General features: G+C 40.3%; 2 protein-coding genes across 2 annotated transcripts; both read left to right on the forward strand.

Annotated features, from left to right (window-relative positions):
• The first annotated feature begins 987 nt into the window (after positions 1 to 987).
• foxg1c (forkhead box G1c) lies at positions 988 to 3,531 on the forward strand. Its single transcript, XM_046390411.1, has one exon. The coding sequence runs from the start codon at positions 1,624 to 1,626 to the stop codon at positions 2,842 to 2,844; it is 1,221 nt and encodes a 406-aa protein (XP_046246367.1). The 5' UTR covers positions 988 to 1,623; the 3' UTR covers positions 2,845 to 3,531.
• Positions 3,532 to 6,337: 2,806 nt separating this feature from the next.
• On the forward strand, positions 6,338 to 8,402 carry snrpd2 (small nuclear ribonucleoprotein D2 polypeptide). The gene is made up of 3 exons (XM_046390500.1): positions 6,338 to 6,494; positions 7,327 to 7,506; positions 8,001 to 8,402. Coding segments are annotated over exons 1-3 (357 nt in total). The 5' UTR covers positions 6,338 to 6,492; the 3' UTR covers positions 8,176 to 8,402.
• Positions 8,403 to 14,259: the final 5,857 nt, after the last annotated feature.

Here is a 14,259-nt window from a genome sequence, read left to right on the forward strand (position 1 = left end):
ATGCAAGGATAAAGGGAAGGATGTGCATTCAAAAAGAATAAATACATAGGAAACAAGTACCTGCATTCAAAAAGAAGAAGTGTCCATTCAGAAAGAATAAATACACAGGAAACAAATACCTGCAGCTGTACACAGTACAGAAAAGGAAAAAGACTACATACACTAGAGTCCCTCAAGTTATGATTAGTGGACGGATTAATTATTGTACAGATTTGTTTCAAGAACTAAGTATGTAGGTACGGATATCACAGTCTTTCATTTCGTCTATGGGATTTGGAAAGCACATAACCGCACTGTCCTCTGCTTCTGTTAGTGTCCTGTTATAGTGTTAATCACAGTGGACAGAAATCACTGAAGTGGTAAAGCAGGCAGCTAAAAATTCCCGTACTTCTTTTCAGTTGTCTGATATCTGAAAATAATAAATGAGTGTTGAACTTTAAACCAAGAAGACAGTTGAATGTTATTTAGCTGGCTGTCTTAACATGCCTCATGCACATCTGATGGAATGAATCATTTCCCTCAAATATGAGAAAAAAAAACCCACACACAGCTCTCTCTCTCTCTCTGGTCCTTTCACCCACGGAGACCTGCACTCGCATTAATTATGAATCTACTTTGTCCTTCTGTGGTATGGAAAAGCCACATTAAATAGTAGAAACAATGTAAATAGCAGTATTTATCTGAAGTCACGTATTTAGACTAAAGCTTCAGTTTTAAGATGTTGGTCATTTTAAAACCTTAGCAGGAGAAGAAAACTGGTTGGCTCCTGTGAACTCTGATGAAATTTGATTGAAGATAATGTCACCTGCATTTGTGCTTAAACGGTGACATTGTCAGTTTTCTGTCTGCTCAGTAATCCATTTTCATTTTAAAACAAGGTGGAACCCCCCCTCCTCCCCTTTTTTTCAAGATATTGACACTTGTTTTAAATCTTGCAGAAACATGATTAGAAATAAGCGGAACCACCTTGCTGTACTTGTTCCATATTTACACAATCTGCATCTGTCCAAAGCGCTTTGGTGTGCGTGTGTGTAGACGCAGTGGCGAAACACGGTGCAGCCCCAACCCCGTTTCTCTCTTTTTAAGCAGCATTTTGGCAAATTTTTGGGGTGAACAAAGGTGGCACTGCAGAAACACGGAGAAAAAGAGGGGAAGGTGAGGCCATCCCAGAAGGCAAGGCGCGTGTGAGAGGCTCGAGTTTCATGAATCACGGAAGTGTTATGATTGAAGCCGAGAGTTCACCGATCAGTCACACAGATTGACAGCACGCTCATTTCATCCCGGGTTCAAATGAGCGCTGGCACGTAAAAAGGTGACTTATTATGTGATAAAAAGTCATTCTACCCTGTAAAATTAGGATCTGTCCAGTAGAGGTACTGGAACATGTCCAAATGAGGCCCCAAATGTCCCACTGGTAGATCCAGTAGTAGAGCAATACTTTCATGAAGGCAACGAGTCCTGAACCGCTGTGATCATGCGCATTTGTTGTCACGCTGTCTATCCAGCACCTTTGGCAGCTCACCACTTTGAATCAGCACATCTTTGCTCAGTGGGTTCAGTGACGCGCTCTGCTCAGATCACCAGACACCTTTGAGGATTTTGGCTGCGACTTTAACCTAGAAGATGGACGATTTGGAAACTTCAGACCGATTTTTCCACAAGTCCCCATTCAGCATCAGCAGCCTGTTGTGGAGACGAGAGGGAGTGATGGGTGACCGGGAGTCTCCGTCTCCGTCCCACAAACTGCGCTCCGCGCATCCGGACAAATCCAGTCAGGAGGAAAACTTCGATAATAAACAGAAGAGTGAAGACCTAAAGCGGAGCCCTAATGCAGAGACTAAAGCGGTGACAGCACATGGAAAACGAGAGGGGGATAAGGAGGAACTGAAGAAAAGCGGGGCAGCAGAAGAAAACGATAAACCTGAGAAACCTCCTTTTAGTTATAACGCGCTCATCATGATGGCGATCCGCCAGAGCCCGGAGCGACGGCTCACACTCAATGGCATCTATGAGTTTATCATGGACAACTTTCCATACTACCGACAGAACAGGCAAGGCTGGCAAAATTCAATCAGACACAACCTAAGTCTGAATAAGTGTTTCGTTAAAGTGCCGCGCCACTATGATGACCCGGGAAAAGGCAACTACTGGATGCTGGACCCCTGCAGCGAGGACGTCTTCATAGGTGGCGCATCAGGGAAACTCCGGCGCAGAGCCGCAGCTGGCTCTAGGGGTAAGCTTGCACTAAAAAGGGGAGGAGGTCGTCTGATGTCCTCCAGCACTGCAACCAGCGTGACACTGGCCGCAGCTGGTCCTTTTTACTGGCCGGTGACGCCGTTTCTGCCTCTCCAAACACCAGTGCGCACCCACCTCGGTGCAGGGACTTATCTCAGTGCTCACCCCCGCTTGCCCAACCACGCCACATCGCTTGTTTCGCAGCGGTCCCGGTTGAATGCAACAAGTGCTACAGACGCCAGCCGGTTCGTGCAGACGCACCGGGAGATGTCTTACATTGGAGTCAGTTGCGCGCAGTCCCGTCGCCACCAAATTGGCACTGCCTGCACCGCTTTCTCCACATCCATCCCTGCATGCCCTCTGCCACTGTCGGATCCGTGCTCTTTTAACATGATCTCCGGACAAGCCAGCTACTTTTACTCTCACCAGATACCATGTGGCGCAGCGTTTAGTCCGTGCCAAGAGGAGTGCGCCACGTCCAAGACTTCTCCGGGACAATTCTTTTCCAAGAACGGTCACTCAGACCTCGGGGGATGCTGTAATAACTTTCCAAATTACTGTCCTCAAACCAACTCAAGCCCCCATTCGTCTTGGAATATAGAAAAATAGTAATAACGCCCAATCTATCTAAGATTGAAAATATTGCTGTAGGATTTAGATGAACAAAATTTGCAGACTAAAATGCCAAAACATTCTACTTAAAATACGAGACTACCTGCAAATTTGAATGTCTTGAATTTATGAAAAAGTTAACCAAAACAAATCCTGCAATACCACCCTAATAGTTTCTTTGTGCTACAGGGAAAGATACGATGAAAAGGGAAGGCCTGTATGAGTGCGTTGTGTCTGTTAAATTAACAAATATCAGCTGACGCATGAACAACACGTGTAAGGCTCTGACTGCCATTTAAACAAAGGCTTCGTCTGACACATTTCCCAGATTTTCCCATTTTAAAACACATGTAACCAGAAATTATCTTCTCTTAAAATGTAATTAAATGTCGCTTAGATATCCGTTCAACTGTATTCTTGTTTTAGAAACAGTGTTCTCCACTTGAACACGGATAGATAAGATAAGACTTTATTGATCCCCGAAGGGAAATTAAGTTGTTACAGCAGCAGAACAAATAACAACATTTTCCTTATGTGTATGTACTTCTCAGTATTGAAACTGATATCTTTGCGCGCATGTTTGTTTTAGGCCTAATGCAATATTCTGAAATGATCCTTCTGCAAAATACCTAAAAAAATAAATGCCTTTTAAATGAAACAAAATAAAAACGGGGTCACCACTCTGTCTGAAGTTATTTGTTTGCCAGCATGCTGACCGCACATTTAAAAATTATTAAAATGGAAGGATTAGCTCTGACATGAGTGAGTAAACGATGCAATGAAATTATTTTGTCCAGAGAGGTGAAAACTGAAAAATATTTTAAAAGTTAGGAAAGTACACACTGTACTACAAATACCATTAAACTGCTCGTTTGCTGCAATTCTTGCTTTCGTTTATAATTCAACTAAATAAAAATTCCACGACTTTTTTAATCAGGATAAATAATGCATTTCTATTTGTGCTTTCTTTTCACTTCATAACATCTATCTACTGTTGTTATTCTTATTTAGACGTGCTATTAAATGTTCACTACATATTACACTGTTTAAAGTAAATTCTGACATATTCCAACTATAATTTTATGGACATCCTGTGATTCTCTACTTTTTGCCCTTGACATCCCTAATTTAAATGTGCACCTGAGTTTTCACTGAGAAGACATTGTGTTGAAACAGCGTGCAGACCATGATGTAAGTTCAACAGGTAGACATGACATTTCCAGTCTGATCTTATTGATCTGTCTTGTGTTTCACCTGGCACTGACATCACTGCCTGTTAAACTTTCCCTCACCTCTCCCTGTCGCTCCCCTTCAGATATAAATTCATAAAAAATACATGTATGAGGATACGGATTAGAGCAGCTTCCTAGACCGCCGCCTCCTTCAGACAAAAGACTCTTTATATCAAAAGACCCCAGCCTGTCACCTCTCCAAGCCCAGTCACATTCACAGTCGCCCGTGATTAAAGCAGACTGGGTTGGATCAGGTAACTTCAGAGTTGGCAAACTCGAGGTCTAGATGGATACAAAGATAATAATATTTTCATTATGAGTAACTGTGGTCGCAGCATGGAGAGCAGGGGGACAGAGGTGTGAATCAACGGGCCAATGGTGCAAAGTAGTTTTATACCCTGCAGGAGTAAGAAGATAGTGTTTGCTGTTAGTCTAAATAATAAAACCACCTTACACCACCTTCTTCTAACAGCTCAGCCAGTCGCAGAGCTATAAATCGCCCCTGCTGATACAGATAAATTGACATATGGTTTCACCTTATCTGGAACACAGACAGTTGGACTGGGACAGTTTGGTGTGGCTATCTGTTGCTGATCATGTGCTGAAACTTGTGTAAGGAAATAGTTTTCTCAACATGACTTTGGATTTCTCATTGTGTTCATTTCACCCGCTCTCTATTAATTCTGCCACGAGAATTAATATAATAATATAGTTTTAGAATGACATTTTTTTTTTATTTTAGTCTTCCATTGGAAGATTAATTGTAAAATTAACAATAATAATAAAATAAAAAGGGTCAAATACTCCAAAAAAAGATGCCTTTCTTGCAAATGAATGAAGCACAAAAGATACTATTCCTGTCTTTATATCAGGAATATGTCTATATGTCTATGTACCCATCAAAATCTGATTGTAGGACCAATATGTCAGTTTTGCAAATCACAATAGACATCCTCATAATTTGTCATAGTTAGTAAGCCTTCATAGTGATTGAAGGTTGAGCCCGTGCAGCTCCATCTTGGCATGATAAATGAAAGATGAACAGTAAAAGGTGTGAAAGTGCACCTAAAATATCTCTAGTTCAGCAACACATGTTGTCGGTGTGCCAGCTGGGGAGTCATTTTTTTTAATTAAAAAAAGATTCAATCACCCTTCCCAGCCTAATAATTCATGTACAGTCTGTAAAGAAAGCAATGCTTTGGCCATAATCGTATAAATAAATAAATGAATGAATTTAAAATGTAATCTGGCACATGGTTCAGCTGTTACAGAGTCAGTGTTTTCTTCTTGTCCATCTGATTTAATGGTTGCAGATTCATCTCTGCTCTCTTCATTGGGCAACAGCAAAAGTGTTTTCAGATTACTGCAGTTCCATCACACGTAAAGCTAATGCCACACTGAGCTCAATTTACAGGTCTACCGCTCCACCATTTGAGATGGAACTTTGGAAATCAATCCCACACACTCGCCTCTCTCAACAGGACACAGGGTGCCATTATACACAGCAAGTGGCTTCCACAGGTAGATCTGCCACCCTTTGAAATAAGGTGGGTAGGTTGTACACCCCCAGGCGTCTGTCTGTCTCTTGCCAGAAAGCCAATCTCTTAGTGTCTCATTGCTTGTGTGTAGATAATGTAGCCTACATCCCCATCTCTCTCCCACGCACATTCCCATCGTTCTTGTTGTGTTAAAGAGCAAAACAAAGACTTATTTGTTTAGGTCTGCAGTATCATTTTGGCTGCTCTTTCTGCCATCTCTTCCTGTGATCACTTTTTTAACAGAAAGGTGGTTCTTATTAGAAGACCACATCTTAAACAACAACAACAATGATAATAATAAGAATAATAATTCTTTTTAATTAGAAAATGTATTTCTCTTCCTCTGTAGTCTCTTATCTCCTGTCTTTAGTGGAATAGGTACTCAGATACAGTATGCTGTGTTTTATGTGCCTAATCTGTTTTGTGTTTTATCTGCAAAATAACTATAAAAATAACTATAATTCTCAAATAACTATCTGCCTTTTAAAAGTAGAGGAGCAGAAGTATAAGGTTGCATCAAAATGCAAACGCAAGTAGCCTACAAGTAGGCCACCTGAAAATTGTACATTAAGGGCACTACATTAGTACATGTAGCCTACTTTCCACTACGGCCAGTTTTTATTAACAGTCTGTACTACAGATGTATATGAAATGCATCTACAGTATCATCACAAACCGGTGCTGACAAGAAAATAAGCAAATGTACCAGGAGCCATAATTACCCGGTAGTCATTACAAAACTTTAGGGCGCGTGTTAGTTGACCCGGAAGTAGTTCTGTCCACGCGAGCGTTGTTGAATCGTTGTAGAAAAGAAGGCAGCCGGTGGAAACGAGTGGGATACGATCTGAGAATACTGTTTTTATACACCAGCGACCATGTAAGTATTTATGATTATAAAATAATAAGTCATTGGGGGATTGTTCATTCTAGGTTTGAGAGAATGGACGCTGAATCGCTGCAACTATTTGCTAACAGTTCGAATGCTAACCTTGTTAGCATTTTAGAATGTCTGCAATGCAAGTGATAGGGACCAAGGCCGGTTAGCTGGAGCAGATTTACCCGTGGTATGTTTTTGTCTGTCTATATATTCACGTACAGCTATGTTACAGCAACTTTACTGTTACAGTATCCAAGTAAGAAAACAGAAATCGCACTTTTAAAATTGTCTTGGTGCAAGATTGAAGAGTTGCTAGTGAGAAGTCACACAATAGCGTTAAGCTAGCTAGCCGTCTGCTAACGCTAAGCACACAAGTGTTAGGGCATGCGTTTTGATAGTGATTACTTGTTATTTTAGCTTGCAGTAAATAGTCGGATGGGAGACTAAAACCTCTTGTCTTTGAAGTTAATTATTCCTAAAAAACAAAAAAAAAAACAATTCACCTACTGAAAATTATAGGTGAAACAAAATGATTACCATATATGTTATATATGTCAGTGGTAGTTTCTGGACAAAATTGTGCATAATCTGACAGTGTGTTGGACTGTCTGATGAATACTGTGATTAAATGAATTGTGCTCTATAGATACAGCGAACCAATGTGCTATGTGTATTTACAGCGCATATCAGACAAGATAGATGGATACTTTATTGATCCCGAGGGAAATTCAAAACTGACACTAGACATTCAATACTAATGCCAACATGCCATTCAGATCAGAACTTTCTGTTATCCAAATTTTAACGGGTTTTGTTTTGTGTCATTTTCCAGGAGTCTGTTAACAAAGCCCAAGTCAGAGATGACTCCAGAGGAGCTTCAGAAACGAGAGGAAGAGGAGTTTAACACTGGTCCTCTGTCTGTGCTCACCCAGTCGGTCAAGAACAACACGCAGGTCCTCATTAACTGTCGCAACAACAAGAAGCTGCTGGGAAGAGTCAAGGCTTTTGACAGGTATGTAGCCCATTATTCTAAACCTATTAATTTATTTAACTCACATTTTTTTCATAAATTGCTTGTTTTTAGCCTGATGAATACCAATTGTGCATATGTCCACAACATGAAAAAATGTGGTCACGTCACTTGTGGTATGAGGTACCTGAAACACTAGAAAGTATTATTAGTACAGCTGTGAACAGTGTGTTTTCAGAGCAAAGCTGTACTGTAACATCAACTAATAACTATTTAAACCAAATTCATTCAGATTGAGGTATTACGATTATGAAGTCAAACTTTTTTTTTCCCTGTGAAGACAGGAAGAGAGTGTTACCACTCAATTTTGTTCAAAGCTAAGAGAAAAGTATGTTAAAATTTGTGTATGCAGTGTATGTGCCACTTAAAAATGAGTCTGTTTGCACAAGTCTTTTTGTCTTTTCATGGATTTTTTTTTTTCCTTCAAAATCTATAATACTAAGTTTTAATGTTCAGTATCCTCACTGTCATTTCAGGCACTGCAATATGGTCTTGGAGAATGTAAAAGAGATGTGGACAGAAGTTCCAAAGAGCGGGAAGGGAAAGAAGAAGTCTAAGCCAGTGAATAAGGATCGCTACATTTCTAAAATGTTCCTGAGGGGTGACTCTGTCATCATTGTGCTGAGAAATCCTCTGATCACAGGAAAATGAACTTTCTAATGGAAACCTAGCTGAACTGCTCTCATAGCCTTGTTTCTTTTTCTTTTTTTTGTTGTTTGTTTTGTTTTTGTTTACTTTTGAATCATCTGAAGGCAGTGCCAGTGGACTGCCATTAATCGAACCCTCTTAGAGCCATTTGGGCATAAAAATAACTGGTTTTGCATTATTGATGGAAGTCTTCTGTATTTTTCATTTTAATAATAAAAGTGGTAACTCGATTCAAGTGTTTTGAAGGTTTTTTTTATGCAACAACATGTCAGTTTTTTAAGTTAATCTCTTGTTTAAACTCTTAACACACTCATAACTTTAATAACATTTCTTTCATTAGGCTACTGAATATTTGTTTGTACCAGTAGTGTGTTTCCATTCTTCTGAACTATTCAGTGTATCACTTTATCTTGCTCATTTATTGTACACTACATCAGATGTATCAGAGAAAAATATTATTTTTCTTGGGTATTCTTGCCAGCCTCCTCCCCCTTTCCACCTCCTCCCACTGTCACCCTTTTTCACTCTTCCCCTGACAGCATCTAAGGTGTCGGTCTTGATTTCACTCAGCAGCGTTCAATATGCGACAAACTGCCGTTTAAAGGCCCACTGCATTATTGATGAGACCAGATGTGCTGACTGTCACTTCACACCCTCGTCTCTCTCCATTTCACGCTTTCCCCTCTGCTGCTCAGCCCCTCCTGACCACTTTGTTAATTGTCTTAATAGCTTAACAGCGAGTCTCGACTTACGTCTCTCTAGCAGTTGGCACCTCACCTCTGCTCTTTGCTGCTCTCACGTTTAGTGGTCAAGTTTACAGGATTTTGATTGTGTGAGTAAATAAAAAGCTTGTTTGTGTATTTTCCAGCTTTTGAAGAGCTGAAAGTTATCAATATTTGAGTCAGTACTGAAACCCCCTTTGGTGCAGCTGAAGGCATAATTACATTATAACTTCCCTGACAGTCATTTTGATGTCCAATCTTGACTATTGTGTTCCAAAAATCATCTTTAGACTTCCCTCCCTGCTTTAGTATTCTGTTGGCCTGATAACTTAACTTGCTCTCAGCTTTAACGCGAGCATGCCTGAGGCCAACACCTGTGATAGATCTGTGTGTGGGCGCCTCACTTGATTTACAGCTCTCAGGTGAAGCCTGCTGGCTCAGAAGGAGGACTTTGCCACAGTGTGAGCACTGGATTTGAAATGCTGTGAACCTTTCTGACTTTTCTGTGACTAATGTTATGGTTCCTACTGCTCTCCTGCTCCAGGCATATCTTGACGTCTGCCAAAAGTATGACAAGATCAAATTGCAGGGGCCGGAAAAGTTATTGCGCCGCAAGCCCACGGCATGAGGAAACGCAGGTGCTGCTAAGGGCCCTGTGGCCACCAGGAGGGCCCCAGACGAGTCAGCTGCTTGCTTTTTTCAGAAGCAAATGTAATCCGAAGTTCTTCTTGCACTTTGAATAAAAAGAAAACTTGTCTGATATCAGACTGAACTGTCAGCTAGAAAACTGCCAGGTTGATCTTGTACATGTTGATAGCATTTGAGTTTAAACTTTCTTGATCTTGAGAACAGCAGGGCAAAAAATAATCTCAACTCAAGGGTCCATTTAATGGATTATTTGGAGAGTTGAACCATTTAGCCATGACGATATGTTCATTAGCAAATGGAGCTGCGTCAGATGGTCATTTAGCAAACAATCTTTTTTTTTTTAATCTAACTTATTGTTTATGTATTTTATGTGTAAATAAATATACTATTATTAAACAATTAAAACAATTTAGAATATTTTATATTCAAATTCAAAACATGATTTAAGAGATGATGTTTGGGTGAGACTAAGATGATTTTTTGCAGTGATATTATTTTTAGTTGCTCCACATATTATAACACTGCCAAGTTAATTTTAAGTGTTAACGTACTGTTACAGAGAAATATCACAGAGGTCACCATTACCTTGAATGCGTTTTTACCTTCTATGGTTATTTTTCAGGACACCACATTTGTGATGTATTTTTGTGTTGTGCTTTGTCCTTCTAAAAGTGTAAAGGGACAGGAGTCAGGACCCCAGCAGACTGATGCAGCACCATCGGGTCCACAGCAGCTGTTTGCAGCTGTAATATCTGACCACCTCATATATGTGAGCTTGATCTCCCCACCTTTAGACATTCCAGCTGTGATGTGAATGTCTTCTGTTCAGAGGTGAAGGCCACATAGAAAATTGAATCACATCTGTATTTGTGCATATTTTAAAAACATTGTGTATGAGTGGCCACCATGTATTTAACACAGTTTGATATAAGATGACTTTCAGGACAAATTTATCAGTTAATCAGTTACAGAACATATGACTGTTCACAGTTCACACATATTTGAATTTCTCTTCTTCCCAGCAAGTAAACAGAAAACCTGGCGACTCAGATACACTTTAATGAACATACTCTGCCGAGATGATTTATATAGTGGTTACAGGACAGCTTCTATTCAGACTGAGATTGAAGTGTGATATATATTTTCTCTCACAAAACAATAAAATGAGAAAGGTTTTGCAGTGAAGACACTGTTGTTTGGACAACAACAAGCAAATTCATTGGTAAGAAAATCCAGGCCAGGTTTTTTGCCTGATATCCACAGGAAGAAGTACATTATGTGAGCTCAGTAAATCTTAACCGCTATAATTCACTGTAACCTAACTAACTTTAAAGCTGGAAAGGATGAAGCACCAATTCAGTGGCGATCAACATGAGAATACAAATATGTTAGAAATGTTATAAAACCTGCACCCTGCCTGTTACTGCTGCACTCGAGCTGAGGAGCTGTCACTTTGTACTGTAGTCAAAAAGGACTGAATTTGACTGGATTCTGGTGCCAAACTGGAAGCCTAATTCAGACCATTTATGAAAAATGACGATCAAGCCCCAGTTCTGACATTAAGTGAAAAAGTGCAGAGCTAATACAACAAGGAAAAAAAACTCTGTGAGCAACTAGACACATTTGAGGCTGTCAGATATAAGACTGATCATCTGCTCATAGGGCCTGAATGGTGGCCACCATTGAAGACCCCAAAGCAAATCCTATACAAGGCCCCAGCAGAAAGTCACCTCTGCTGCAATAGCAGGGATGAGGTGCCACAAGGTGTTCAGGATGTCCAGTGGATGATGGATAATTTAACTTTTATGTTATTTAATCCCACTAATGAGTGCATATCAAGAAACTGTAACTGTTATTTTGGATTTAATCACATCTCGAAATAAGTGTTGCAGCTTCCTCGGACAAAGCACTGTCAGTAGCTGGGGGGGGGGGGGGGTCTATTTGGAGACGCCTGAGATAAACACACCTTTGGGGAGCTCGTTTGTTGGGTATCATCATGCGCTTTTCTCATGTTACTTCTCTCAATCTCAGATATTTCAAGAAGTCTCTTTCCCTCCAGATTTTGGGAAGGAGGGTTGAGTGATCCATGAGCAGGAAGGCAGATGTTTTATTCAGTAGGTAAGCGATAAGAGGGGGGAAGTGTGATTATGATAGCGATCGGCCATGCATCGATACTCGAGCCCCCGAGCAACGCGACACCGCGCATGCAGCGCATCGATCGGGCCCGGAAACCGGAGCCGTCGCCGCACTTTGTTTTCAAGCAGAGCCGCGGTCCGGGTGTCAGAGCCTCGACAGGCCAGGTGGAGCGATGAGGAGCAGGAGCAGGAGAGGGTATCAGCTCCGTGAAAACACAAACACGGCCTTCACTCATCTCCCTTTAAGTGTGAATGACAGTAACGGCAACACATTCAGCTGACAGCCAAAACAAGAGGGATCAGGTGTACCGAGCCGCTGCACGTACTCCCGTGCAAACAAACACTGCGGCAGACTAGAGGGCTGTGGAGCATAAATGAACGTTTTTGTTAAAACCAAAAAATATATATGTTTTTATATTTATATTTTATATTGTGCCTGACAGTCAGTGGTGATGTTCCAGGCTTTTAGCAAGGCCGTAGCCAGCATTTCCCCTTCTATGAGTCCAGATCCCCCCAACCCACCCAAATAAAAATATTTTAAGATTTAAAAAGATACAAACAAGATTGCTTTTTTCGATATTACTTTTCCATTAGAAATTGTGTACATTTGATCTCCCTAGATTTTAGATCAAAATGTTTTTGACCTTGGTAACAACAGATGGTAATGTCAGCTCAAAGCGCATTAACTCAAACCTTTTGACTTTCAAACTGCACTTGTAGGACTTGTCCATGTTTGCGATGGATGGTGGAGAGAACTATACTTCTTTAACTGTATCATATCTTAGCTGTTTTGAGAAGATTTTTTTTTAATCAAATATTTAGATTAAAGGATAGCAGGCTTAGGCTTTAAAAATAATCAGAATGTGAAATATGAATGAATGTGTATGTAACAGAAGATCATATAGTCTTTTGCTGCTATGTTCATCACAAATTCAAGTATGTATTACACAGAATGTGACATTGGTGCATAGTTTTAATATATACTCTCCCCTTTTGATGTTTATGTAATATCAAAACTGATAGACAGTGTGGCTGTAAGATAACAATATATTTTTTTGAACAAAAGTGATAGCAATATGATCTGTGTTTTGACAGACTACATCCCAAGACATCTTGGCTGTTGAAACAACATCTTAGCTAATATTTTAATTGAAAATATATGAAACAATTTTAATTAATTGCAGGTTGATTCTTAATTCTGGTGTGAATCTATAGGATTTTCACACTGATTACACAGCGAGAAAATACCAGAATACAGTTAAGAGGACCATTTCCAGTTTGTTCCTGTGTGACATTTTTCTGTAATATATTGAGGTCACACTGCCATCTAGTGGATTATAAAAGTAATATACCTAGTTTCCCAAAGGAGACAGTCCTGTATATCTAATCTGCACGTATATCTAATCTGATACACATGCAAAAATGTAACATGACATGCAAACGATTTCTTGGGGTTTTTCATTTTGACATTTATCACAGTAATCTGTCACATACAGATTTGCTTTATATGTAAGTAGCTTAACACAATGCTCACATATTAAAATTACAGATATTAAAAAGATGACAGTTCTGAATTCAGAGAACTGAATTATTTCATTTTTATTTCCCTGTATGTTCCTTCACTTTAAGGATAGTAACCTGGTACGGTATTCTTTGTCAGTGTGCAGTGGTCTGAGTTTCAGGACATGTCCTTTAGACTGTACAATCTCCACAGTCCTACTGCTGCCCTTTGCTGAGGTGGCCTCCTTTCCAGACCTCTTAGTGAACATGTCTTGCCTCACAATGACATATTTTATTTCTCCTACAGTCACATTCCTCCACTGTCAACTAGAGATGGAGAGAGAATTAACATACTTAAGTACCATTTTTATACTGTGTCCTCTGGGTTTCCTTAAAAATACTAGCAAACGTTGGCTTGTTTGGAGTAGTTTAGGCCATATTGTTACTGCTAATCCCTGTCTGGCTAACTGCTGCCAACTTCAGGATTCAGACTGACACTTTGACTCCTTGATTGAAGTTCAGTTGTATAATTCTCTTTATTCAGCTGCTATTCAACAGCAGTACTTGCTGAGGCTTTCAGAAGGCTGCCTCAGGAATGGATGCTCCAACAAGTCCAGGACTCACTGATGGAAGGTGTAGTGTAAGTGCAGTCTGTTTACATAATGGCCTCACGGGGACATAGAGATATGCAGGGGTGTAATTCAGTCTGGTTGACCAAGCACATCCACTTTATCTGAATCTTGCTGCTCTGTGTTTCTTCAGTGGCTTTTCATCTCACCCTCCCACCCCCATTTTTCAATTTGTACACACTCACGCACATCTTTCATTTAGTGAAAAACTGTAAAAAGTACATCTGAACACCAACTGTAGCTGCTTTGCTCCAAGCCTCATGGAGGCCTGCTCACCACTGTCTGACAGGTCTTCTGTCAGACTGCCAGTTGTGGACGAAGTAGACCGACTGACGTCAAGCAGTGGAAATAAAGCTGTGGTAATGGGGAGGAGTGCAGGAGAAACCTAAAATTACTGCACGACTGTTTCTAATTCTTTACGGGCTACTTTCTGGGAACTGGACCAACTTTTGG

Source organism: Scatophagus argus, chromosome 5 (assembly GCF_020382885.2).
Source record: "Scatophagus argus isolate fScaArg1 chromosome 5, fScaArg1.pri, whole genome shotgun sequence".
NCBI lineage: Eukaryota > Metazoa > Chordata > Actinopteri > Scatophagidae > Scatophagus > Scatophagus argus.

What these genes read in the sequence shown, in the direction of transcription:
- foxg1c (XM_046390411.1), top strand. Translation starts at nt 1,624, where the DNA reads ATGGACGATTTGGAAACTTCAGACCGATTTTTCCACAAGTCCCCATTC.
- snrpd2 (XM_046390500.1), top strand. An exon ending in AGAGTCAAGGCTTTTGACAG is followed by an intron (nt 7,507 to 8,000) that starts GTATGTAGCCCA and finishes CTGTCATTTCAG; the next exon opens with GCACTGCAATATGGTCTTGG.